Below are 25,727 nucleotides of genomic sequence, written 5' to 3' on the forward strand. Positions count from 1 at the left end.
ACTTGTTCTCATTGGAGCCCCATTAGACTTTATTCTCCTTTCCCACTCCATGTTGCTGTTATCTACTCTAACCATGACTCCCTCCAATCTCTTTCCCCTTTGATTTGCATCTCCCTCTAAATATAATCTCTGATATTTATTTTTGGTGACTTCAACTTCCATGCTGACAACCTGTCTGGCTTGTTGGCTTCCCACCTCACCTCCTTGTTCAGCCTCCTTCAATTCAAGATCAACATTCCCACCAACTGATCATTTGGCCTTTATCTTCACTAAACATTGCCCCTTCTTTCATCTGTCCCCATCTGAATCGCCACTTTCTAGCCACCTCGCTTTCAACACTGCCCACTGCCATCAACCAGCTCGTCATTCCATGGTTTGTGTCTACCATGCCCATGACCTTTCTGCTGCTGTACTCTAGCTTCATCTTCCTTCACCTATCTGCTGCTTTTAACACTGTCAGCCACACCTATATGCTTGATATTTTGTCTGCAATGCCCGTCTGGAAGCCATGGTGCAGGACAGCCCCATAGGCTTAGTCTTCAACCCTTCACATGAGTGCATACCTCCATCCATCATATCTCAGAACTGCATTTGTTTCCATCTTTAAAACCTGATTGACCTATTTTGATTTCTAAACAAGCAATTATCCATGCTCTTGGTGCATGAAACATAACATTCTATGTATAAGGGACACACAGGGTTCAAAACAGGGGTACTTTCAATGATAAAGCTCTCCCAGCCCACCCAGTCCAGCAGGACTGAGAACTCTCTCCCCATCCCCTCAGTGAAAGCATAGACAGGCTTTGCAACATGCTGTGAAGATCTGCAGACTCTGGCTCCTCTGGAGTAGAGGGAAGAAAGCTCCAGAGTCAAAAGCCCCTCACTAAGAAGGCTCTGTCAGCAACCTCTTCCCATTTAAACTAGGGATTCTAGCTCAAATGCCTCCACGGATCTCAATTGCTGTAGGTAAGAGTGGGTCTCTAAAGTACCCAGAATCCAAGCCATTTAAGTACTCACACAGTAAAAGGGTTTCTCTTAATAGAATCATAGAATATCACGGTTGGAAGAGACCTCAGGAGGTCATCTAGTCCAACTCCTGCTCAAAGCAGGACCAATCCCCAATTTTTGCCCCAGATCCCTAAACGGCCCCCTCAAGGATTGAACTCACAACCCTGGGTTTAACAGGCCAATGCTCAAACCACTGAGCTATCCCTCCCCCCCAAAGCATTTCTTATAGACTTGAAAAAAGGTTCCATCTTGGCAAAAACATATATCAATCTTCAGTGGCTTTTCATTTGAAAATGGTAAGTGGTAGGTGGCTTAGAAGTTGACCTACAAACTTTATTAGTGTTTTCTCTATGCCTTACCCAATAATTTATGAAGATATTGAACAGAATAGAAATGGCCTCAGGAGAGATCTTTGCAGGACCTCACTTGATATGCCCTTCAGCTCAGTTGTAAACCATTGGTAACTACTCTCTGAGTACGGTTTTCCAATCAGTTGTGCACTTACTTTATAGTAGGTTAATCTAATCTTTTTTTTCGCGGACCACTTGAAAATTGCTGAGGGTCTCGGTGGACCACTTAATGATCTTTCCAAATGATGTTTGTACTGTTAGCTAACTATTGTAAAGCCCTTTGGATAAAAGTGCTATATAAAAAAAACCCTTAATAGGTGGCTTCTAAGTGGTACGTTGCTTTTCATTTGAAAATTCAGAGTGGTAGGTGGCTTAGAAGTTCAAATTTTCAATGTTCATTTTTTTCAGTGCAAATATTCCATGTGATCAAAACCTTTGCTCAGAAGCCAAATTAGAGGGGGAGGAAAATGCCTGCAACAAAGCTGAAAATATTCAGACATAATTTTACAGAAAAACATTCACCATTTATTCAGAGCTCTAATCTTGGCTCCATGTTCCTGTGGAATTATGCTTTTTACTCCTAGCCCATAAGGCACCAGTACAAACCACTTCTCCAAAATCAGAAGAGACATTTCAAGACAAGGACTAAGGCATTTCAGGACTAAGATATTTAGCACAGCTGTGTCTTTACAGAAGTTCAGACACATACAACAGCAAAAAGCTGTTCAAGGGCACAACTCATGTGGTGGTGATGGGGTGACCTCATTTAACAACCTGGCTTATAGTACAATTATAGGGGAATACACTGGCTGGAAGGGTAACTGAAATTGCTTTTTCTCACATGGCCTATGCATTTTAAGAGTGGTGATGGATATTAGATAGGAATCACTGTCAAGTGTTTAGAGCACAGGGCTGGCCATTAGGAGAACTGGGTGCAGTTTTTGGCTTGGGATACCAATTTAACCTATCTATACTTCAGTTTCCTCACCTGTAAAAGAATAAGTAAAGTCCATTTATTTATGTCTAAATCCTGGTGACCTCATAGAATAATTTTCAGAAGTCTTTTTGATCCATCACTAACTTTAACACTTAACAGCTGACCTCCCACTGATACGCTGCACACCTCCTATCCATCTCCTCGCTGGTCATCCCCTACTATGATGATCCATCACTATTCCTTCCATGACAACTTTGAGAAAGTTATTTCCATCTCTATGCCTGATCATGTGACCAAAGTACATAAGTTTGTGTCTGTTGATTTCCAAGAGCAGAGTCCACTTCTCTCCAATAATATTTCTAATCTAAGTGTTCATCCAGGAGATACGCAAGAGTTCCCCAGCACCACATCTCAAAGGCTTCATGTTTCCTCTTCTCAGCAGCATTAGTTTCCCAGAATTCACATCCCTAAGTCACTATGGAAAAAGAAGAAGCTTTTCACCAGTCGAACCTGCATACGTTTCCAACTACCGCAGTTTTTCCATACTTCCGTAAGGGAGGCCATGACTGGGCAAGCCATCCCTAGTCTTCTTCTGATTTCTTTGGAGCAGCTTCTTTGGTTGGATGTGTATGATCCCAGATAAATACATTCATATACCTCCTCTACAGTTTGACCATTGATTGTGATGTCTACTTTCATCCTGTTATTATTGATTGTATCAATATACATGCATTTTGTTTTGCCACGTTCAGGAATAGTCCATATCCTCACTAACTGTTTTTACAGACTCCAACATTCACTGCATTGCATCAATGGTTGTAGCAAAGAGTATCACATCCTCAGCAATCTGAGGCCAGTTAAGAGGTGTCCACCAAAGGAAACCCCAGCTCCATGCACTTTATAAAAACCTTCCAAGGCTTGTCACATGATAAATTCTGCATACATGTTGAAAAGACCTAGGCACAAAGCACAGCCTTGTCCCTCACCTGGCCCACTCACTGTCACCTGCTGCTGTTCACACTGTGCTCTCTTGTTGACAGTAGAGAATTGTGATGTGTTCTATTCAACGTTTAGAATCGCCACATCTGCTAGTATCCCCTAGAGACGGTCATGTCTGAGGGTATCAGATGATTTGAAGTAGTCAATGAAACATAATTAATGGGGCAATTATACTCTCTACATTTTTCAGTGATATGACAGATTGTCATTGCCAGTAATAGGCTGCTCTGACATAGTTGTCAGAGACAGGAGCGTAGTCAGGGTCACTGTCAAAAGTCACATCAAAGGTCAAAGCCAGAGTGAGAAGCCAAGCCAGGGGTCAGTGCCAGGGTCAAAGTCAGTAGATACGCCAAGGATTAAGCCACAATCAGAGACAGAAGTAACGCCAAAAGTCAAACTGGAGTCAGTCACTAGAATTAGGATTAGGAAGCAGGAACCAAGAACAAGGAGCAGTACAGGAGCAAAAAGCAGAAACCAGGCCAGGAGGCAGGAACTAGGATAAAGCTGTGGTAACAGGAGCAAAGAGCAGGAACCAGGCAAGAAGACGGGAATTTGGTCTCAGGGGTCTAGTCAGCAGCTTGCCCATCAAGTAGTTTCTCAGACAAATGGTGGGACAAGAACAGGAAGCTTTGTGCATGGTGGTAACCAATCAGCAGTCTGCTGCTAGTCACCTGACCCTGCTGAGTCAACAGGTATAGCCTCTGGGGGTGAGGTATTAGCTACAGTTCCCTCATCTGGACTTGCTGTGGGGTAAAGCAGAGGGGAAGGCTGGTTGGCCACCCCCTGGGCCTGGATTCAAGAGTCATAGCGCCTGACACAGATAGTCATGATTTAATCATGTGTGTTTTGTTCCTCTCTGAAACCAGCTGCTGATGGTGGTAGATCTGCTTCTATAATTCACTTCATGCCACCCTGAATTATGTAGAGCAATACTTTACTCATGTATGATATCAAGGAGATGGGCTGAAGATACGGTACTCTGTTATATCCCTGTTCTTTGATAAGGGCAGAAAGATTCCCTTCATCCAATTGTCTGGCCAATTTCTAGTCATCCATACATCATTGCAATTTTTTCCACATGAGATCAATACCACAGTCATCAACCAGTTTTAGCAGTTCTGCTGGTACATTAAATATCCTAGTTCTTTCCCTGGTTTCATTTCCATAATAGCACATACCACGTCCCCTCGCAGGCTGCATACTCACTTTTCTATCATCCTGTATTGTAAGTGGCTCTGATGAGGCATACAGATTGGCACAGTAATCTCTCCACCTGCATTTGATATCCTCACCTACGTCAGAGGTAATGCCCTCTATGTATACCCTGTTCATCACTGTTCCAGGAGTGCCTTACAGAATTACCTTGACCCACTATGCAGTCTAATCATTATTGATATTTGGTTTTCTTTTCCTGTTATTATTATGCAGGAAAGCTCTCGGGAGGAGATTTATTTATAGGCGTTTCTATGACACTCATCACTAGAGTATTGCTGTGCCTCACTGACATTAATGAATTGACCCTCCCAATACCATTGTGAAGGAGGGATGTTTTATTATCCCCATTTTGCAAGCTGGGAATCATGGCACAGAGAAGTCTGTGACAGAGCCAGGACAGAGTTGACATTTGTCCTAACAGCTGTGAGCTTTGTGGTCATCATTATAATCTCCAGTGGAAAGGAATTCCAAAGCCATGGACCAGTCTACTGCTCTCACAAGTTTTAACCCCGTCATTGACAATTCCATTGTCCCTGAAAAGCATGACCTATTACAGAAGTTCATGGTCACACAAGACAAGGCAGATGATAGGTAGCCTGAGTTTGAGGCATTGATTTGAAGATCAGGGTCAGACTATAATTGGAATTGATATCCAATGGGGAACCAGTGTAGGTAACATGTTAACAACACCTGATATTGTTTAGCAGGTGCACAGCCACATTTTAAAGCAGCAGGAGCTCTTTCGGAGTTGTTGTCATTCTGAAGCACAGTTACAGTAGTTGAGCCTGATGGTCACAAGGTAAATCAGCACCTGAGATAATGGATGTAACCTCCTGAATATTCAGAAATGGAGAAAGGTGCTTCTGGCCCCTCTTACCATATGGGAAATCAGCAGCAGAGTCTGAGCAAACCCTGAAATTATGAACTGTCAACAAGCAGAGGGTCAACTCCCTCAACTAAGGATGATGCACTTGTCTACACTTAATAGAACAAGAATCCCTGCATAGATTACTCATAGACTGTAAGGTCAGAAGGGGCCACCGTGATCATCTAGTCTGACCTTTGGATAGTTCTTCGGTGTGTTCCATCTTTCCACTAACATCATTTGCTTCTTGACCATAGTTAGTTTAACCCAGACAACCATCCTCTGGCAGCATATGTCTACACTAGGCCATTTGCCCCTCAATTGCCAATTCAATCAAAGAACTTATATTTGTCAAGTCTTGTGTGGACACTCTGCATATATTTGATCCAGGCTACAAACATATGTACACATGTTTGTGCATACTAGCCTTTATAAATATGTTAACCACCTCCATTTAATTGGCAATCAATTTGAGTCTAATCAAAAAAATAAAAAAAAAAGTCTAATGCAAAAAAAAGCAGCAGGACAGCTGGGAGGTGGTGCTATGAACTGCTGACTTGAGGGCAGGGCGAGGGATAAGTAGAATGGGATGTCAAGAGGACTGATTCTGGGTTTGGCTCAACTAGTATTCTAGCTCCTTTTGCGTCTTCAAAAGAGTCCAAAGCCAAGAAAAAATGTTTTCCTTGCCAACAGAGGACAAATACAACACACAAACCCTCTTGAGCTTTTGGAGGGTTATTCAGTGGAAGCAGAACAAATTTATCCAAGGGCAAAAATTTGGCAAAAAAAAAGAGAGTAAAAAAACCAACCTCTTCCACTTTTTTTCTTCCTTTCCAGTTCTATTAAATCCCTTCCAAGGATTGTGTTTAACTTTATAATCACTGCTTCCCTCACCATCATTCTCCTCCAAATGGATTCCTATCATCAAGCAGACAAAAGGATGTTCCTGCTGCATTTGTTTCTCTATTATAATGACTTCTTATTAAGAAGATAATAACTCTTCTTTAGACTCTTCCTCTCCTTGTTTTTTTCCCCTTCAGTGATTAAGAGATGCTTGCTGTAGATTCACCTTTATTCCCAGTCCTACAATAATGTTCTGAGGACTCATTAAGTTCCCAACAATTTTTTTAGACAATCTATTTCTTTGCCAGCTCTACCTTAACCAACCCAACAAAATAACAAGAAACAGGATGTGCGTAGAATCATCAAAGCTAACTCATGACCTTATAATTGTAACCCTTATCCTTTGTTTACCTGCCAGCTCCCTTTATTTTTGTATTCTCTTGTCCTATTATGTTTCTATTTAAATGCTAAGTTCTTAGGGATGAGGACCTGGTCTCTGCCCATAAAGCATCCAAGACACTTTGGACACTACATAAACAAATGATATGTAGAAGATTAATACACCATTTCAACTTAGTCTACAATGCTTTCCTCTTGCATTCCTACATTTCCTATATAAATTCTTTCTTTGGATTCCACATCCTTAATTGTCAGTTCAGCTTCTGAAACTGTGGCCACGTTAATTACCATGCTCTCTAATTTTTGCCTGAAAACATTTTATATCAACTTCAATTCAATGATTGCTTTTCATGGGTCAAATAAAAAATGCATCTAAATAATAGTAAGAGTGATGTCTAGGGACCTAATGATGATTCTATGCTTTGTCTTATACAGCAGAGATAACCTCATGCCTCATAGCTTCTGCTAGTATGTGACATTGACTGTTTTATTAGGGAGCAAGAGAATCATATCAACCTGACAAGGACCAAATATGCAGTGGGATTAAGCCTCAGACATTAGCATCAGAAGAGTCTTGCTAAATTGTAAACCATGTCATACATCCCAAGTCATTTGATGCTCAGAGTCTCCGAACAAAGCAATGGAATTTTGCAATGTTATTTCATTAAATAAATAATAGATAATATAGACAATATAATTGTCTTGTGAAACTTTAGCCCAATACAAAAATACACTTAAACAGAACAAGAATCCCAGCATAGATTACTCATAGACTTTAAAGTCAGAAAGGGCCATCATGGTCATCTAGTCTGACCTCCTGCACAATGCAGGCCGCAGAACCTCACCCACCCATTCCTGAAATAGACACTTAACCTGTGGCTGAGTTACTGAAGTCCTCAAATCACAGTTTCAAGATTTCAAATTACAGAGAATTCACCATTTACACTAGTTTATATCTGCAAGTGACCCAGGCCCCATGCTGCAGAAGAAGGTGAAAAAACCCCAGGGTCTATGCCAATCTGACCCTGGAGAAAATTCCTTCCTGACCCCAAATATGGTGACCAGTTAGACCCCGAGCACCGTGGGCAAGACCCACCAGGCAGATACCCGGGAAAGAATTCTCTGTGGTAACACAGAGCCCTCCCCATCTCGTACATTGTCTCCAGTCATTGGGGATTTTTGCTACTGGCAGTTGCCGTTGTAGGCAGTCCCTTCATACCATCCCCTCCATAAACTTATCAAGCTCAGTCTTGAATCCAGTTAAGTTTTTTGCCCCACACTGCTCCCCTTGGAAGGCTGTTCCAGAACTTCACTCCTCTGATAGTGATAAACCTTTGTCTAATTTTGAGCCTAAACGTGTCGATTGACAATTTAAAATGAATGAAGTGTTAGATTTATACTAACTACGGTAGCTACTTCTTTAAAATGCCTCTATAGATGAGCTGATCGATTAGGAAAAAAGTCTATCTGCCTTACATACAATCATACTTATAATTCTCTCTATGAAATACAAAAACACATTTTAAATTTACTGTATTTATGGTTGCTTGGGTTTTTTCTAAACAAATAAGAAAAAATTCCATTTAATCCAAGACTACTATCTATCCTAGGTAGGGTGACTTAGGGCTAGAGCACCGGACTAAGTCTCAAGAGAGCTGGCTTCTATACCTGGCTCTGCCAGGAACCTTAGGCAAGTCATTTTCCTCTTGAAAAGTGCAATACAAGAGCTACATAGTGTCATTTTTATAAGTTAGGAGCATAACCTTGCATCATAGCAATGAGGGAGGTCAAGAGAAATGGAGCAGTGCTGGAGATGAAGATGATGCCTGAGTCATCCTGCTATGAATGATGTGACCCATCAGGGAAGTGCTGCCACCCTTGTTGCAAGTGGCAGCTGTTTAACAATGTACAAAACAGAAATTTAGGGCAAAGAGTAAAAAAAAAACCCTGTCATGCATAAGGCCTGATTCTCATTTACATTATAGACCTTTTATACTGCTCTAGCCATGTAAAGGGAACTTAAAGTGAACATAAATTAAATGTACAGCCACTTTAAGGGCCCTTTATACTGGCAGAGTATAAGGGGGCATAGTGTATGTAAGAATCAGGCCCATTGTACTAAAAATAGTAACCAATCGGCCAAATCAATGGGTCTTCACTCACGCAGAACAGCCAGAGAGCTCAGTAATTTTGTCCAGTGCATGTAAAGTGCTTTGTGATTCTTAGTTGAAAGGTGCCATGTAAGTGCAAATATTAATATTGTCATTTCCTGATTGTCTTATATGAGTGGGAATTAATTAGCCCAAGTTTTTCCAAATAAATTCTGTATTTTTGCAGATCATTTTTTTCTGCCACAATCAGCTTCTCCATCATCTCTATTGGGTATATCAAGATTCATAAATCTGTCTCATGAATTCCCAGCATGCAACCCCTGGGGAGCAGCCAAGTGAAGCTGAAACAGAATGACAGGCTAAGGCCCCATTCATAATCAGACTTTTCCTTGAAGGTTATTGAGTCCGGCATGCTGGGTGACACTCTCTGGGTATCATGCCCAACCAAGAAACTGCAATGCTTAGGCAGAGGAAAAGCCCAGGGGTGACATCCTGGCTAAATTGACATCAGTGAAAGTTGGTTATTGATCAGGTTTTCACCCAAGTACCGGAGGGACTCTACGGACTACAGACTCTCCTTTGCTGACCTCCAACTTGACTTTCATTCCAGCTACATATTTCACTATATGAATTTATTTTAAAACAGCATGGAATCAGCACCATCAGTGTGGCAATAAGCGCATTTTATGAGCTTTCACTTTTATCTTCAACCTTAGACTCCCCTCCCTTTGTCCCCACTCTTTATTTATGGAAAGTCCTGCCTGCATTATTTCTAATTGATCCCCAGTTCTTCACACCTATTTTGAAGGAAGGGCCCTGTTAGAAAATCATCACTGTAACGGCCTGATCCCACAGTTCTAATACAGACAAATGTGCCCTTGCCTGTGCCAGGAATGCAGGGTTGAGCTATTCATCAATTAGATGGATGTTTCCTAGACACAGTAAGGATAACTAAATTAGTGGGAGTATTAGTATTACTATAGTGCCTAGGAGCCCTAGTCATGGACCGGGACCCTACTGTGCTGGGTGCTCTGTGACTATTCAGATTTAGGTCTCAAAAAATGGTATTTGATTTCAAATATATTTCTTCACTTGCTGGATAGTCTTCATTGGAGCTACTCATGCCCCACTGTCTTAGTGACTGAACCATACACATACCCTGGCAGTAGTGGAATTCCACTTGGGATGAATGTGGTTCATTATTCCTAACTATACCTCTGAGGATTGCACAAGTGGGGAAAAAAGCCAAATTGACTTAACTGAATTGTTAAATATTGAAAAGAAACATAACACTAATTAAGAGACCACTTCGGAACAAACACGGGATACTCACTTAGTTTTTATTCAGTTCTGACTTGGGCCAACCTCCCACTGAAGTCAGTGTGAGAGATGAGAGCCAAATGATGCAGTGTTTAATCAAGCAAAATTCCTCTTGAAGTCAATGGGAGTCTTTGTACTAGCTTCAGGCCCTTTGAACTTTGAATCAGGCCCTTTGCCTCCAAACTCCCCTCTCACTAAGAAAATAATACTGACTCCTGTCCCACCCATCCTTGAGTTAAAGAAAAACCCTGACTTTTACCCCTTCCATGGTCACAACCCACTGGACTCTAATGTGGATGAACATAACAACCTCAGATTTTATAAATGATCAGTGTAACCATGTCTCTGAAAGCACAAAAGTTGCTGCTTTTAGAGCCCATCCCTCTCCATTTTTTGCAAACCTCAGAAGGATCCTGAAGGAACCACCAGCCAGCTGAGCTAATGAAATCGACAGCAAACTGGGTGAGCACATATTCACCTCAGGAATCACACCGTAGCCTGTCATACAGTCATGTTATCATCCTGCCCCCTCCAGAATGCCTCTGAGTAAGCATCCCCCTAGAGCCAGCCCTCCCACACATGCAGAGTCTTAGGGCTTGTACACTCTACCACTTATGTGAGTATAACGGATATCACTCAGGGGTGTGAATAAGCCACCCCCATGCGCGACGTAAGTTACACAGACTTCAGCGCCGGAGTGAACAGTGTTATGTCAGCAAGAGAGCTTCTCCCACCAACATAGCTACCACCTCTCACAGAGGTGGTTTTATTATGCCGATGGGAAAGCTCCCTCCCATTGGCATGGAGCGTCTTCACTGGCTGCACTGCAGCAGGGCAGTTGCACCACTGTAGCACTTCTAGTGCTAGCTAACTAGCCCAGAGAGTTAATATGAGGATCCTTCAGCATACATCCCAAATGTAGATGGCTCGTTTCAATTAAGGGAGCAAGCACACAATCTTCAGGTTCCATCCCCCTATCCTCCTGGTGCAGGAGTAGAACCCAGGTGTTGCCAAAATTTAGAAAAGCTTTGCAATGGACAGTTGCCCAAATAGGCTGCTGTTCTGGGACCTGTAAGGTCACCAACCATTGAAACATTTTGTGAACAACTGGGTGAGTTTAGGATTTGTATAGTCTTTTACAACATTAACTACTAAATTACTATAATCCCCCCGAGAAACAGACAATTATTATCCCCATTTTAGATACGTGGAAACTGAGGCACAGAGAAGTTGGAGCCAAATTCCAAGATATTCAAAAATGTATGCCAAGGTTGGGCCCCAAGGCCATATTTTAGACATCCAGATACTGTAAGTGGCTTGATTATCAGAAGTGAAGAGCACTTGAAGGCCAGCCCAAACTTCAAGTGTGAGGAGTCTGATCTTCAGGAACAATCAGTTCCAAGTTCTCTGTCTCAGTCACCAGTTTGCACTTGCTACATTTTCAAGACTCTTCACAAGGAAAAAAGTTTTAGAAAGTTATTTTCTTTTAGAATGAAAGCTGACATTCCTGGTTAGTTAGGCCCTCCAAACATGAGCTGACTCTGGCTGCTAGTACTCTGCACTTCTACAGCATCTTCTATTTGGGAATTTCAAAGTGGGTTTTTTTGACAAATATTTATGAACTGAACCGGGTGTTATTATACACATTTTACAGATGGGGAGACTGCAGGACAAAATGTTTGACTTTTCCCAAGGAAACAGAGTATATCAGTGATAGAAACAGGAATTAAATTTAAATCTCTTGCCTTCTTATCCTGTGTTTTAGCACCAGACCTCCCCACAAGAATTCACAACCCAAGCACTACTTAGAATCTAATATTAGAAATCTATCTGAATGTTGTCCCCTTACTCTTATAGGAAATGGATCACATGTGATTTGGAGAAATCTAATAGCTTTCTTTTTGTCTCTCCTAAAGTTTGTAATCTAAGAAGTGAAGAATAGGAACAGAAAGGAGATGAGGACATGTACAGAAAATAGTTTCCATATACAGGATGCACAAAAGAGTCAACTCTCAGAAGTTTACAATTGCTTTTCTATACTGTATGGCCAGTCTTTTCACACCTCCTTCAGTATTTTGTTCAAAAGTCCCTCTTTCTGCTCTGTTTAGGGCTTTTTTCTTCCATCTCATTCAAGTCATCCAATTTCTCTTTGGTCTATTGTCAAAGGGCCAGCACAGGTTGGCTAATAACAGTGCTCCTGTCAGGCAGGTAGGCCCAGATCTATAAAGATATTTCAGGGCCTACATCCCAGACTTAGTCTCGGGTTTAGGCACCTAAGTCCCAGTTTTGACTCTGCTGCAATCCACAAAATTCCTGCCGAATCCTGTCGGTTCCTAAATTTTCAGAGTAAAAGTTCCCTTGGTGCCTTGATTTCAGTCTCCAGGCACGCCCACCACTGCCTCCCTCTCAGTGTCTCAGTGCCTATCTCCTGCCTAAGCCCCAGAGCAATTCACAAACCAGGGAAGATCAGCATTCAGCCACCTAACTTGTGTGTGAGGCCTGATCTGGTAGGTGGGTTCAAAGGCTGCCTACTGAATCAGGGACCATTCAAAATATGGAAACAGCCGCACTTATAACCCAGGGGTTAGGAACAACACCTGCAATGGGGGAAGGTCCAGGTACAATTTCTGCCTCTCTGTTAACAGGGTAGAAAGGATTTGAATTGGGCTCTCTCTCCTCTGAGGCACATGTGCAAACCACTGAACTGTGGGATATTCTGGCACAGGACTCCTCTAATCTCTCCTGTTGAAGCTATTTCACGGTGGCTAGATAATGAAAGAGAGAAAATGAGTGTATAGTTTAGTGTTCAGTTGGACATCCACCAGAGAGGTGGGTGACCCAGGGCCCAGTTCCCTGCTCCAGTCACCACCACATCCTCCTTCACTGTCTGTTTTGCGTTGAGTGAGGCAGGTGTCTAATTCATTCCTGAAAGAAACTGGTTAGGAAGCTAAGCCACCTGACTCCAGGAGATGGGCTCCCATTCATGGATCACCAAGCAGAGATAAGTGCCTATCTCTTTGAGAGGGGTGGGGGTATAATATCCCTACTGTTGTCAGAATCTCCCATGGACTAGCTTAGGTGGCTCCCTGCCTGTGATGCTGGCTTTTGTGGATTGTATTCTATGGCGCCTATCCCTCTCCATTCGTTATATAGGGAGCCTAGCCAGGCTTTCTGGATCGCAGTGTTGTTCCTGTGATTTTCTAGGTGCCTAAAATTTAGGCATTGCAACACCTAAGGACTTTTATGGATCTGGGCCACAGCATTTAAAGTTTCTTTACTAATTCTGCTCTTTAGGGGAAAAAAACTCAATGCACACCCCAGCAGTGCAAATAGTTGAGCCCCAGACAGTAACTACTGACTAGCCTCCCTCCTTACCTACTCTCTGTTCTCATACTATTTCCTGTTACCTTCCTAGTCAGTAATGGCCCTTATAATAAGACCTGGTTCCCAGATCTGTGTATTTGGGCTATGATGACCAACGCTTCTCAATTAAACTCTGAGGGAGCACGGAGAAGAAAGCAACCCATCAAAAATCCAGGCAACCTCTTAAGGTAGTCACCCACCATCACACCTACTTATATGGGATCAAATTCTGAGGATCTTACTGGGTGACGAATGAGTGAAAACCAACTGTGGACTTTGACCCAGATCCACAAAGGCACTTAGGCACCTAAACCCCAGTCTTAGGTGCCTAAGTCTCGGGTTTAGGCACCTAAATCCCAGTTTTGACTCCACTGCAATCCACAATACCCCTGCTGAGCCCTGTAGGTGCTTAGACTCACTCGGCTCCTAAGTTTTCAAGGTAAAAGTTGCCTAAGCACCTATGATTCAGCCTTTGAGGAAGCACATGGTTGCTTCCCTCTAGGCATCTAGATGCCTATCTGCCGCCTAAGCTCCAGGTGGCAGGGTCCTGTCCATGGATTGCTAAAAGGGCTAGGTGCCTCCCTGCAGCTAGACATCTATCTCTGAGAGAGGAGCAGGGCTTAGCACACACCCCTCTAGTGGGCATTTCCCAATGGCTGGCTTAAGCTGCTCCCAGCCTAGCATGGTGGCTTTTGTGGGTCACACTCTTGGTTGCCTCTCTCCATTCATTGTACAGGGAGCCTAGAAGCCTAACTCAGACTTTGTGGATTACAGTGATGTATTACTGCGATTTTCTAGGCACCTAAAAGTTAGGGACCATGATGCTGCCATTGCAACACCTAAATTACTTTATGGAGCCCAGCCTTGGTAACCATGCCCAAAGGAATTACCATGCCAAAATACACCTATCGTCTATCTAGTCTTCTACTCTGTCTCCAACAAAGGGTAATGCCTACTACTTCAGAAGCAGGTGGAACCTCCTCATAATGCACTCACATTGTGCAACACTATAAAGAGAGGGTACTGATTATTTTAGGCCCTGAACCATGAGGATTAGTAATCCTGGTGATTTTACCCTAGCAAGTGTAATTGCAGATCTTATTTTTATTAAAATAATTGTCTAATCTTTTGTTGAATCTTATATCACTTTATCCAAATGGGAATCAGAGAGCTAAACTCAACAGAGGCAGTCAGGTCTGTTTTCTTTTTACTACATTAGACCTTTTTCTTTCTTTTTTCCTCTCAAAATTCAATTTCAGATCAATCTAATGAAAGTACCCACATCCGAAGGGGCTGCAATTAAAAAGTAGTGCAATAGCTGATTTTGTCCATTCCTCACTCCTCTATATTTACAATAGTTTATAATATCATTGAAGCCAGATCATAGATTGCATGAAGCACTAATTAATGAGTTATTTTCACTGCAGTATATTCATATTAAGAAGCAGTTGTGTGCTGACAAAACTACAAACTTTCACTTCAGGCAAACTGGGATAACACCAGCTGTGCAGTGAGACAATGTAGTTATTGCTAGGAGAAACTGTTCTGTACCCTGTACCGCAGCAGGCATCAGTATTTGAGATAGGCCTGAACTGAATGCCATTGGCAAACACAAACTTTGAGAAGTTCACGTCTTTCCCTGAATTTCATGGACAGGCCCTGTCTCTATAACAGGTGAAACAAAAGCCCTATATCTGACCAGGCTATTGAGGCTATTTGGATCTGGATTCCCCCCATCTAGACATTTATACTGCATTTATCAGTCGTATCTGAGCACCTGCACATCTGAACTTCACAGCCTGGGATCATCTCTGGTCTCTCTCAATAAAACAAGTAGTGTTTGTGCCATAATACAAATGTTTTTGGAATGCAGAAGAGGGGATCAGTGTGGAGAGCACCTTTCAGCCACACCAAGGTTCTCCTAGATCCACGCAGCTGCCATGTGTTTTCCTTCTGTGCTTTGCCTCCCAAGGCAAGACCCTTCCAGGGGACATAGGACCTAGGGCTCAGGTCAGAGGTTTGACCTTGCAAACTCATCACAGGCTTCATCTCCTCGCTACAGCCTCTCCTTACTTCCCCCTTCTAACAAAGGCTACTCCAGCTTGAAAGAGCACAGACCCTGGCCTATGGTTAAAGTCTCCCTTTCATTCCCCTTATGGATCTGTTCCATGAGAATGTACTCCAGTAGCTCAGAGCTGAGTCCTCATTATAACTCTAGGGAGTATGATCTATGCATTCATCTACACAATGAAGTTAGTCTAATTGAATTAATAATAAACATCACCCCTAAGTGTAGCTTTGAGATGAAGACATGTAACACCGCCAAGACCCAAGGAGGTTACCCCATCAGTTCCATTATTCTGAACTCATGGTCTCACAGGCAGGCCAACACTTGATGCACTGCAGTAATCCATTGTTCCAGCAAGGGAAGATGTCACTTTTTAAAATCAACATAAAAGGTAGAAAGCAAAAATGTTAACCCCTTGACAATAATCTGAAACACTGTTTTGTGTTCTTACACTCAGCTCAGTTACAAGTGCAGCTTTATAATGTATCATCATATTTCACCACAGCTGTGAGCCATGCTTACCTATTCCCAGTCATTCATAAGAATCAAATAGAATGCTTCTTTATTGAGAAAATACATTTTAATATTTTACACTAGCTGGCCTTAAGCTATTCAGTATGTCACTCTGCTAAACCTGTTTAATTTACTATTTAGAAATGATTCCCAGTTAGCCAGTGAAATGCCTGAGGACAAACTGAATTTATGAGAGATAAGGTTTGTTCAGAATATCTGACTTGCAGTGACACAACCTGCCTGTATATGAGATTAATGCCACCACCTTTTAAGGTAAAAGAAAGGACAAAATATTGTGTACACTTGAGAACTGAAACCTGGTTCAGACTACATGACATTAAGAAATATCCTGGTGTTGCACTCTATAGGCAGCAGTCTTTAGCATCCTGTTGAGATAGAATTTCTAATAGGCAGGAAAAAGTGTTTGTTAGAAAAACAAGAACTTTGCATATCTTTCATCATTGACTTTCACACATACAGCACACAAATTTCTTGCTTTAATATTCATTCCTAGAACTGCTCCATTATTTATTGCACCTCAAGAATAGCAGGAAATGTTGACCTCAGTAGCCCTCACATGATGTGTATTAGAAATGGATCAGAGCAAAAATCCCAGACCAGAAGCTTTCAACTTGGAAAAGTTCAGATACAAGTCCAGGTTCCACCTTCATCCTGAACTCCTGCCTGTACATATGTTCTTATAAAGAAAAACACCAGAACTGAACACACTGTGCTTTGGGAAGATGCAGATGCAAATTCAGATCTGCAATTTGATGGTCAGGTCCATCAGTAACATGTATATAGGCCTTAAATTAATCTCATGGTATAAAATATATACGTTGCTACATTTTTCTCAGTTGGGTATAACATAATTCTGCGAGAGCAAGATATAAGATAAGCAATTGCCAGATGTCAAAATTTATACACTTTTAAAATATATATAGTTTCCTCTTGTGAACTATTGAGTTGTGAGATTCTCAACAGTTTGACCAGGCAGGAGGAATTGGGTTCAGCTTCATGCAAAGGTTTTGTGAACCTAAGCAAGCCTCTTGCTTCAGTTCTGGATCCATCACAAAACTCCATTCCAGGTGAGTATAAAATAGTTTCAAGTTTGCTTGCAAACATTTTGCACTGCATTTGAGAATAGATCTGAACATCCACCTACAATGTTTTAGGGCCATCCTCTCCAGACTCCAGGTCAGAACACTGAACAACTATGATTTGAGGACTTCAATAGCACAGATATAGGTGTGAGGTTTTTTGCAGGAGTGGTGGGTGAAATTCTGTGGCCTATGTTGTGCAGGAGGTCAGACTAGATGATCATAATAGTCCCTTCTGACCTAAATTTCTATGAAACTAAAAAGAGGCTGTCTGCCACAAAATCCATCACAGGTTTTGCGCTGAGCCTAATGAAGGTTAGGACAGGACTTGAGCAGACCTCCCAACAGTCCCAGGTTTTTCAGGACTATCCCACTTTGAATGCCTAAACCCTCTACCTCAGTTGAAGTGACTATTTCTGCATTCGGGGGCACTTGGGATGGGAGGTTGGAGTCTCCAGGCTCCCTGTTTGAGAGGGCCCCAAAACCAAGTGGCATTGTGACCTGGCACACAGGATTGCAGCACCACTCAGGACATACCCCTCGATAGATGCAGATGGAGGGGCTCACAGGCCAAATTTGAGTGGTACTGCAACAAAGTGTGCTAGATTACAATGCCAACCAAATTTGGCCCATACACACCTCTGTCTCTAGCTATGCAGGGGGAGAGGGGCCAGACATAAGTGGCGCTGTGTCCCACGTTAGCCACTTGAAATGTTGGGAGTATGCTTTGGCGTGTGAATACTTATGCACTGCAGACCTCATCAATAAAGCTCACTCATGTACCTCAATATTGAGGTTCAGTGCTGCAATTTGAGCTGCTCCCAGTAAATAGGGATAGAACATTCTCAGACTGAAATGCCAAACACATCAGGCCAAATTCAATCCCAGTGTATCCTCACTGACTTCAGATGATCTACACCAGCACAGAATATGGCCCCCTCGACACTACTGTAGAATAAAGCAAGTGTTGTCACTCTTCTGAAGTGAAATTCTAATCTTCCTCATCAAAACAGATTTTCACTACAAGAATTCTGGACTTTTGGTGTATGATTTATTTATGACTCATTTATTAAATGAATAGTCATCTTATTAATGAACCCCAGCTTTATCAGTCAAGCCGTAAATGTTCTTACGTTAGTGTGCATAGGCCTAACAACAAATAAATGATGCTTTAATGTGAATTCAGCATTGGTGAAAGCTGCCAGATTAGAAGCACTGCAAACAGGAACATGTACCGCACAGCCAGCAGCAATGCAGACCTTTTCACAATATCTTGACTGGGAGGCACCAGCTAAAGAGGATTATCAAGTCCTTATACCCATTTGGTCTTTGAGCCCTCTGTTGAGGCTGCCAGTTGGGATGGTGAATGTTGGCAATACCAACACTTCTTGAGTGGAACCTGGAATGAGACCAATTCATTTCACACAGGCCACCAAACAGCTCTCAGGTGATAATTTCTGTCACTACCCATTTGGGTTGGATTCAAACCAGAGACTGCAAGCTGGAATGCGCCCTACCTCACTGCCAATCCCCCTGAGCCCTCCAGTCACCCTGTGGTCTGGACTTAGCAATGAAATATTAAGCTCATTTCTCAGAACTTCCAGGAAGAGGCTCAAAAAAAAAAAGTTTCCTCCTTCACCGTGAGTTGCTGTCTTCCTCACATGTCTCACCTGAATCAGAGTCTCCAGCTCCAGTGGGGTCACACAAATATGCTCCCGAAGGAAATCCGCCTTCTCTGAGGCTATCGTATTTTTCTGGCTGCTTTCGAAAGGCTGCTCCAGGGCACGGAAGACAAGACCTCCAGTTACCAGGTAAGCTACAACCACAACAAAGATGGCCACCACCGTTTTCCACTTCATGACTGTCTGCAAGCCCTGGGAGGTGGTTTCCATGGTGGCGACCACAGTGGTCCGGGAAGAAACAGAGAGTCGTGGAGCTGGATGGTGCCCGTTAGTCTTGGGCTCAGAAGCTGGCATGGCTGAGGGAACAGCCACTGAAATGCAAAACAAAGGATGTTAAAAATAGGTTTGGTAGAAATTGATTTTTAATATATATTAGGGCTGTCAAACAATTAAAAAATAATCACAATTAATTGCAAGATTTAAAAAATAGTTGTGATTAATCACAGTTTTAATCACACTGTTGAACAGTAGAATACCAATTTAAATTAATTATAAATATTTTTGCTGTTTTTCTACATTTTCAAATATATTGATTTCAATTACAACACAGATTACAAAATGTACAGTGCTCACTTTATATTATTTTTATTACAAATATTTGCACTGTAAGAAAGATAATAGTATTTTTGAATTCACCTCATACAAGTACTGTAGTGCAGTCTCTTTATCGTGAAAATGCAACTTACAAATGTAGATTTTTCTTTACATAACTGCACTCAAAAACAAAAGCAATGTTAAACTTTAAAGCCTACAAGTCGAAGCATGAAGAGGCATACAAATGTTTAGCATATCTGGCATGTAATTACCTTGCAATGCCAGCTACAAATGTCCCATGCAAACGCCTGTTCTCATTTTCTGGCGACGTAAATAAGAAGTGGGCAGCATTATCTCCCGTAAATGTAAACAAACTTGTTTGTGTTAGCGATTGGCTGAGTGAGAAGTAGGACGGAGTGGACTTGTATGAGGTGAATTGAAAAATACTATTTCTTTTATTTATCTTTCTTACAGTGCAAATGTTTGTAATAAAAAAATAATATAAAGTGAGCATTCTACACTTTGTATTCTGTGTTATAATTGAAATCAGTATATTTGAAAATGTAGAAAAACATCCAAAAACATTTTCACAGTTGCAGGAAATAATTACTTAATGACAATAGACTCTGACATTCAAAAAGTCCTTTAAAGCACAAGTTATCAACATCATATGTCAAAATATACAGAGTTAATATCCTAAAATCAAATGTTAATAAGTTCTCAAACTGCATTTTTTTTAAACTTTGCCTATCTGTAAAATTCTGATTTTCATCATTGGAAATATATTTTCATCAGTTTTTGTATGTATGGTGCAATCGACCTTTATCAACATTTACCAATAAAAATCTAATCCTTCCAAGCCTCATTAAAAAATAAAATCTCTAATTGAAAGCATGGCCGGGATCTTTATGTATCTGCACATATAATTTTGTAAAATATTATGTCCAAGATACACAGAAGAACCTTGTTACATTGTAATGATAATCTCAAAATGAAGGGACACCTTCCCTCAAAGGATCCCTCAGCATTTCACATATTTATACAAACTATTCACAGAGATCATTTCACCCACTACTTCTAAGGACACACCAGCTGATGCAACAATTTAGGAAAGAAGTGGAGAAGTGTTTATCCAGTTAGAACACCAACAGGTATTTTAAGTTGGCAGAATGTAAATCACACAAAATGGAGTTTTGTCAGAACACTGGAATTAGCATCCTATTCTTACATAATTAATTATAACTTATTATTAATTTTTTATTAATAATTATTATTGTGGAGTCATTAGTGACCAGAAGTGGTTAGAACTAGACCTGGTAGATTAGTGAAACATTTCTTTTCAAACATCTTGACAAATCAAAAGGCTGAGTTTGATTTACTATGATTTGTGGGACCGTATGATTCATAAGTACTCAGAAAGCCACTGGGTTTTTGTGAAAGTGTTCGTGAACCCTGGGAGCTTTAAAGATTTTAGCATGAAACATGCTTCATCCAGTGTTCAGTGCCAGACATTTACTGTTCATGAAGGGTGAAATTCACCATCATGCAGAGAGTCAGCACAAGGCCTATGTGTCACTTAAATCCTGCTTAAGCCCTCAGAATAGGGCTACCTAGGCCTTTGAACTGTCATGCTACTTTTCAAGCTGATCTGACTGTACATATAGCATATCATATCGGTTTAGGAGAGGGTACTAGATTCATTTTAAACAGAACCTCTGCTGCAACCTTAACTATGGGGCTACTATCATTACTCCATAATCACTTTGAGACCTCATTGGTTTTTCAGGGGCTCTCAACCTTTCCAGACTGATGTACCCTTTAAGGAGTCTGATTTGTCTTGCGTACCCAAGTTTCACCTCACTTAAAAAATACTTGCTTATAAAATCAGGCATAAAAATACGAAAAGTGTCCCAGTACACTATTACTGAAAAATTGCTGACTCATTTTTACCATACAATTATAAAATAAATCAAATGGAATATAAAGGTTGTACTTACATTTCAGTGTATAGTACATAGAACAGTATAAACAAGTCATTGTCTGTATGAAATTTGAGTTTGTAACTTTGCTAGTGATTTTTATGTAGCCTGCTGGAAAACTAGACAAATATCTAGATGAACTGCTGTATTGTACACCCTGGAAGACCTCTGCGTACCCCTGGTTGAGAACTACTGGTTTAAGTCGCAAATGAAATGAAACTAGATGACAAAAATATAGTCTCTGGTGCTAAACCAAGGCTGCCTTTACCCTCCAAGTACCTTAGCGTCTTCAAATTGAGAACTACACTTCGATGTTTACTGCATCTATGGGGAAGCAGTATTGTGAAGTGGCTGACTACATACAATTTGAACATACCAGCGTGATTACACCATTAACTAGACAATGGGTTACAATTCTCTCCCAGGAGAAGAACAATTTGTGGGTACAGAATAATTTAAAGAAATTGCTGTCTACTAAAAATCAATTTTTTTCCTAAAACAGGTACTTTCTTAAGCATTACTTTGGGGATGGATCCTCCACCTGCAGAATGACCAACATACTACAGAAACCTACTGAATGTAGTTCTCTTCACATGTAAATTTAATACTGAACTAGCACATGAAACCAGCTTGCACCCAGGAATCAGAAGGAAAGTAGCTTTTCTGTCACTAATCCTCTCTCTACTTTCCCCCACATCCCAAGGATTTGTTGGCATGAACATAATGTGGGGAGTCAAGGCCTGAATTCTAATCCCAGCTCTACTGCAACCTCCCTATATTTTGAGGCAAGTCATTTCGCCTTTCAGTCTCAGTTTCCCATCTGTAAAATGGGAATAATAATGATTACTCTTTCTACGTCACAAGGATGTTATGGGAATTAGTGCCGACATGGTACTTTCAGTATATAAAGGGCTGTAAAAATGCTGAGTTTTACTAAAATACAATCACCTCTGGAATTAAATGGAGAGGTAGTTTAACAATACACAGCAGCACTACAAAACAGTTTAGGAAAGTGAAGAATTCCATACCCACTTGAAACAGCAAATTCCATTTACAATTACCACACAATTACCCAAACTGGAATTTAACTGGGAAATTAAGATTTTCACCCTCATTCATCCAAAAAGGTGACATGGGATCTTTAGTAACAGAAACTGGCCATGAGGTTTACACAGATCATTGGAAAGGAATGTTGCCAGATGGAGAGCTCCCAGCATCCCTCATGGTTGTGTCAAGGGAAACAAGAGATATATTTGGCTTTGAGCATATTAAACTTATGCAGCACGTACCCCGGCCTAAAAGAAATGGAAGGGGATCTATGGCATAACTGATTTTTACAGCAGTTTAAGGTTCTTTTTGTGCTTGTGATTGGCTCGACTATAAAAACCACAAGAAAGGAATAAGTCTTGAAGATGCACAGGGTGTTCCAACTGCAAAGGGCAAAATGAAACAACTGATAAAAAGGTGTTACACAGCTAGCCACACAATATAGTGTGGTTATTGAATAGGCCACAGCTGTTATGACATTTTAAATGTTGGAAACTTGGAGCGTATTAGGGCATAGTGGAACCAATGCTGGCTAGACTCTAGTCCAGTGGTTCCCAAACTTGTTCTGCTGCTTGTGCAGGGAAAGCCCCTGGTGGGCCGGGCCAGTTTGTTTATCTGCTGCATCCGCAGGTTCAGCCGATGGCGGCTCCCAGTGGCCGTGGTTCGCTGCTCCAGGCCAATGGGAGCTGCTGGAAGCGGTGGCCAGTACGTCCCTCGGCCTGCGCCGCTTCCAGCAGCTCCCATTGGCCTGGAGCAGTGAACCACAGCCAGTGGGAGCCGCGATTGGCCGAACCTGCAGACGCGGCAGGTAAACAAACCGGCCCGGCCCTCCAGGGGCTTTCCCTGCACAAGCGATGGAACAAGTCTGGGAACCACTGCTCTAGACTGTTGACTGCAAGGATGACATTTGATGGTGATTGGATGATGCTAGGTGTATAGCTAACTGCACGTTCTAGAAAGAAGTAAATGTAGAGTATAAAAACCAAAAATAAAACATGAAATAACCAATCTGGAACAGTGACCACTGCAATTTGCATCCCTGGCAGAGTAAGTTAGAGCAATCTTGACCTCCCACTTTCTGTATTTGTGCTAAGCGATCTTTAGTTAGAACAATATGACTTAATAAAACCATCTCAGTTGAACTATTTGATATCTCATTGATTGATGATCTAAACCAGTGGTCCCCAAACTTTTCAGGGTCACACTCCCCCCTAACCCTGGTCCACGCCCTCCAGGAGGGAGGCAATGGATAGGGGTAAGGGAGCCAAGGCTGGGGGCACAGCTGCGGGCAAGGCTGCGGGCGAGGCTGCTTTTGGGATCCAAGTCTGGGGGCAGGGCTGGGAGTGGAGCCCTGGCCGGGGCCCGAGGCTGGGGGTTGGGACCGGGCTGAGAGTGGAGATGGGCACAGGGCCAGGAGCCAGGGCTGCAGCTAGGAGCAGAGCTGGGCGCGGCTGGAGCAGAGCTGGTGGCAGAGCAGGGCTGGGTGGCGTTCCCTCCCCGCCCATCATGGGAGCTAGTCCGGGCCCAGCCGTGCCCCCCTGAATGTTCCTCCATGCCCCCTGAGGGGGGAACACCCCACAGTTTGGGGACCTCTGATCTACATGAATCCATTTAACAGATATAAAAATCAGTGCATTGTAAAAAGAAAAGGAGTACTTGTGGCACCTTAGAGACTAACCAATTTATTTGAGCATGAGCTTTCGTGAGCTACAGCTCACTTCATCGGATGCATACCGTGGAAACTGCAGCAGACTTTATATGTACACAGAGAATATGAAACAATACCTCCTCCCACCCCACTGTCCTGCTGGTAATAGCTTATCTAAAGTGATCATCAGGTTAGGCCATTTCCAGCACAAATCCAGGTTCTCTCACTCCCTCACCCCCCTCCAGTGAGAGAACCTGGATTTGTGCAGGAAATGGCCCAATTTGATTATCATGCACATTGTGTAAAGAGTTATCACTTTGGATGGGCTATCACCAGCAGGAGAGTGAATTTGTGTGGGGGGGTGGAGGGTGAGAAAACCTGGATTTGTGCTGGAAATGGCCTAACCTGATGATCACTTTAGATAAGCTATTACCAGCAGGACAGTGGAGTGGGAGGAGGTATTGTTTCATATTCTCTGTGTATATATAAAGTCTGCTGCAGTTTCCACGGTATGCATCCGATGAAGTGAGCTGTAGCTCACGAAAGCTCATGCTCAAATAAATTGGTTAGTCTCTAAGGTGCCACAAGTACTCCTTTTCTTTTTGCGAATACAGACTAACACGGCTGTTACTCTGAAACAGTGCATTGTAGTTAAACATTACATCAACTACAACTATGCTAAAAGAACATTAAGGTTGCAAAGTCAAGCGCTCAAAAGTTAGGAAGTGCCCGACTTAAGGTTGCCTCTGCATATGTATTATGATACAGTCTTTGATTACATAAGCACGTACTGTTTTTTCCATAGGATTGTTCAGTGTATAGGATAAATGGTGCTCATTGAATGGGTAGCCATTCAATAGTTCTCTTTATCTACATCATTCAGTGTTTGGTCCCATGTACTACTTTCAGCACATCATCCAAACCCTGCACTGGATACAGAATTATTAATTTCCCCATGGTTTTTTTTCTATGATGCTCTGATCGTAGTATCTGAGTCCTATATAAACATCAAAGAATTTATCTTCCCAACACTACTGTGGGGTGCTGTGGCTTTATTCCCATTTACTCTTGGGGAACAGAGGCACAGAAAGTAAGGCCAAAAATGTCAACTAATTTCAAGTTCCCCATGTGAGAAGCCTGATTTTTTCAGAGTACTCAGCATTTTTATATCCATCGCACAGGTCCCATAGACCTTAGTTCTCTGGATGCCAGAAGGGGAGCATTGAGCGTACAAGAGATACGTTATCTCAGCCTTCAGAGTAGCAGCCATATTAATCTGTATCCGCAAAAAGAAAAGGAGTACTTGTGGCACCTTAGAGACTAACCAATTTATTTGAGCATAAGCTTCGTGGGCTACAGCTCACTTCATCGGATGCATGCAAGTGGAAAATACAGTGGGGAGATTTATATACACAGAGAACATGAAACAATGGGTGTTACCATACACACTGTAATGAGAGTGATCAGGTAAGGTAAGCTATTACCAGCAGGAGAGGAAAAAAAAAAGCTTTTGTAGTGATAATCAAGGTGGGCCATTTCCAGCAAGAATATGTGCGGAACAGTAGGGGGGGAAATAAACATGGGAAAATAGTTTTACTTTGTATAATGACACATCCACTCCCAGTCTTTATTCAAGCCTAAGTTAATGGTGTCCCATTTGCAAATTAATTCCAATTCAGCAGTCTCTCGTTGGAGTCTGTTTTTGAAGCTTTTTTATTGAAGAATTGCCACTTTTAGGTCTGTAAT

At 41.9% G+C, this 25,727-nt stretch overlaps 1 protein-coding gene across 1 annotated transcript in view; it reads right to left on the bottom strand.

Annotated features, from left to right (window-relative positions):
* The window catches only part of KCNK10 (potassium two pore domain channel subfamily K member 10), a 96,373-nt gene that overhangs the window by 40,205 nt on the left and 30,441 nt on the right, over positions 1–25,727 (bottom strand). The window contains exon 2 of the mRNA XM_077820393.1: positions 18,762–19,084. Coding sequence (XP_077676519.1) covers positions 18,762–19,084 — 323 coding nt within the window. The remainder of the gene's footprint in view (positions 1–18,761; positions 19,085–25,727) is intronic.

Source organism: Eretmochelys imbricata, chromosome 6 (genome assembly GCF_965152235.1).
Source record: "Eretmochelys imbricata isolate rEreImb1 chromosome 6, rEreImb1.hap1, whole genome shotgun sequence".
Taxonomy (NCBI): domain Eukaryota; kingdom Metazoa; phylum Chordata; order Testudines; family Cheloniidae; genus Eretmochelys; species Eretmochelys imbricata.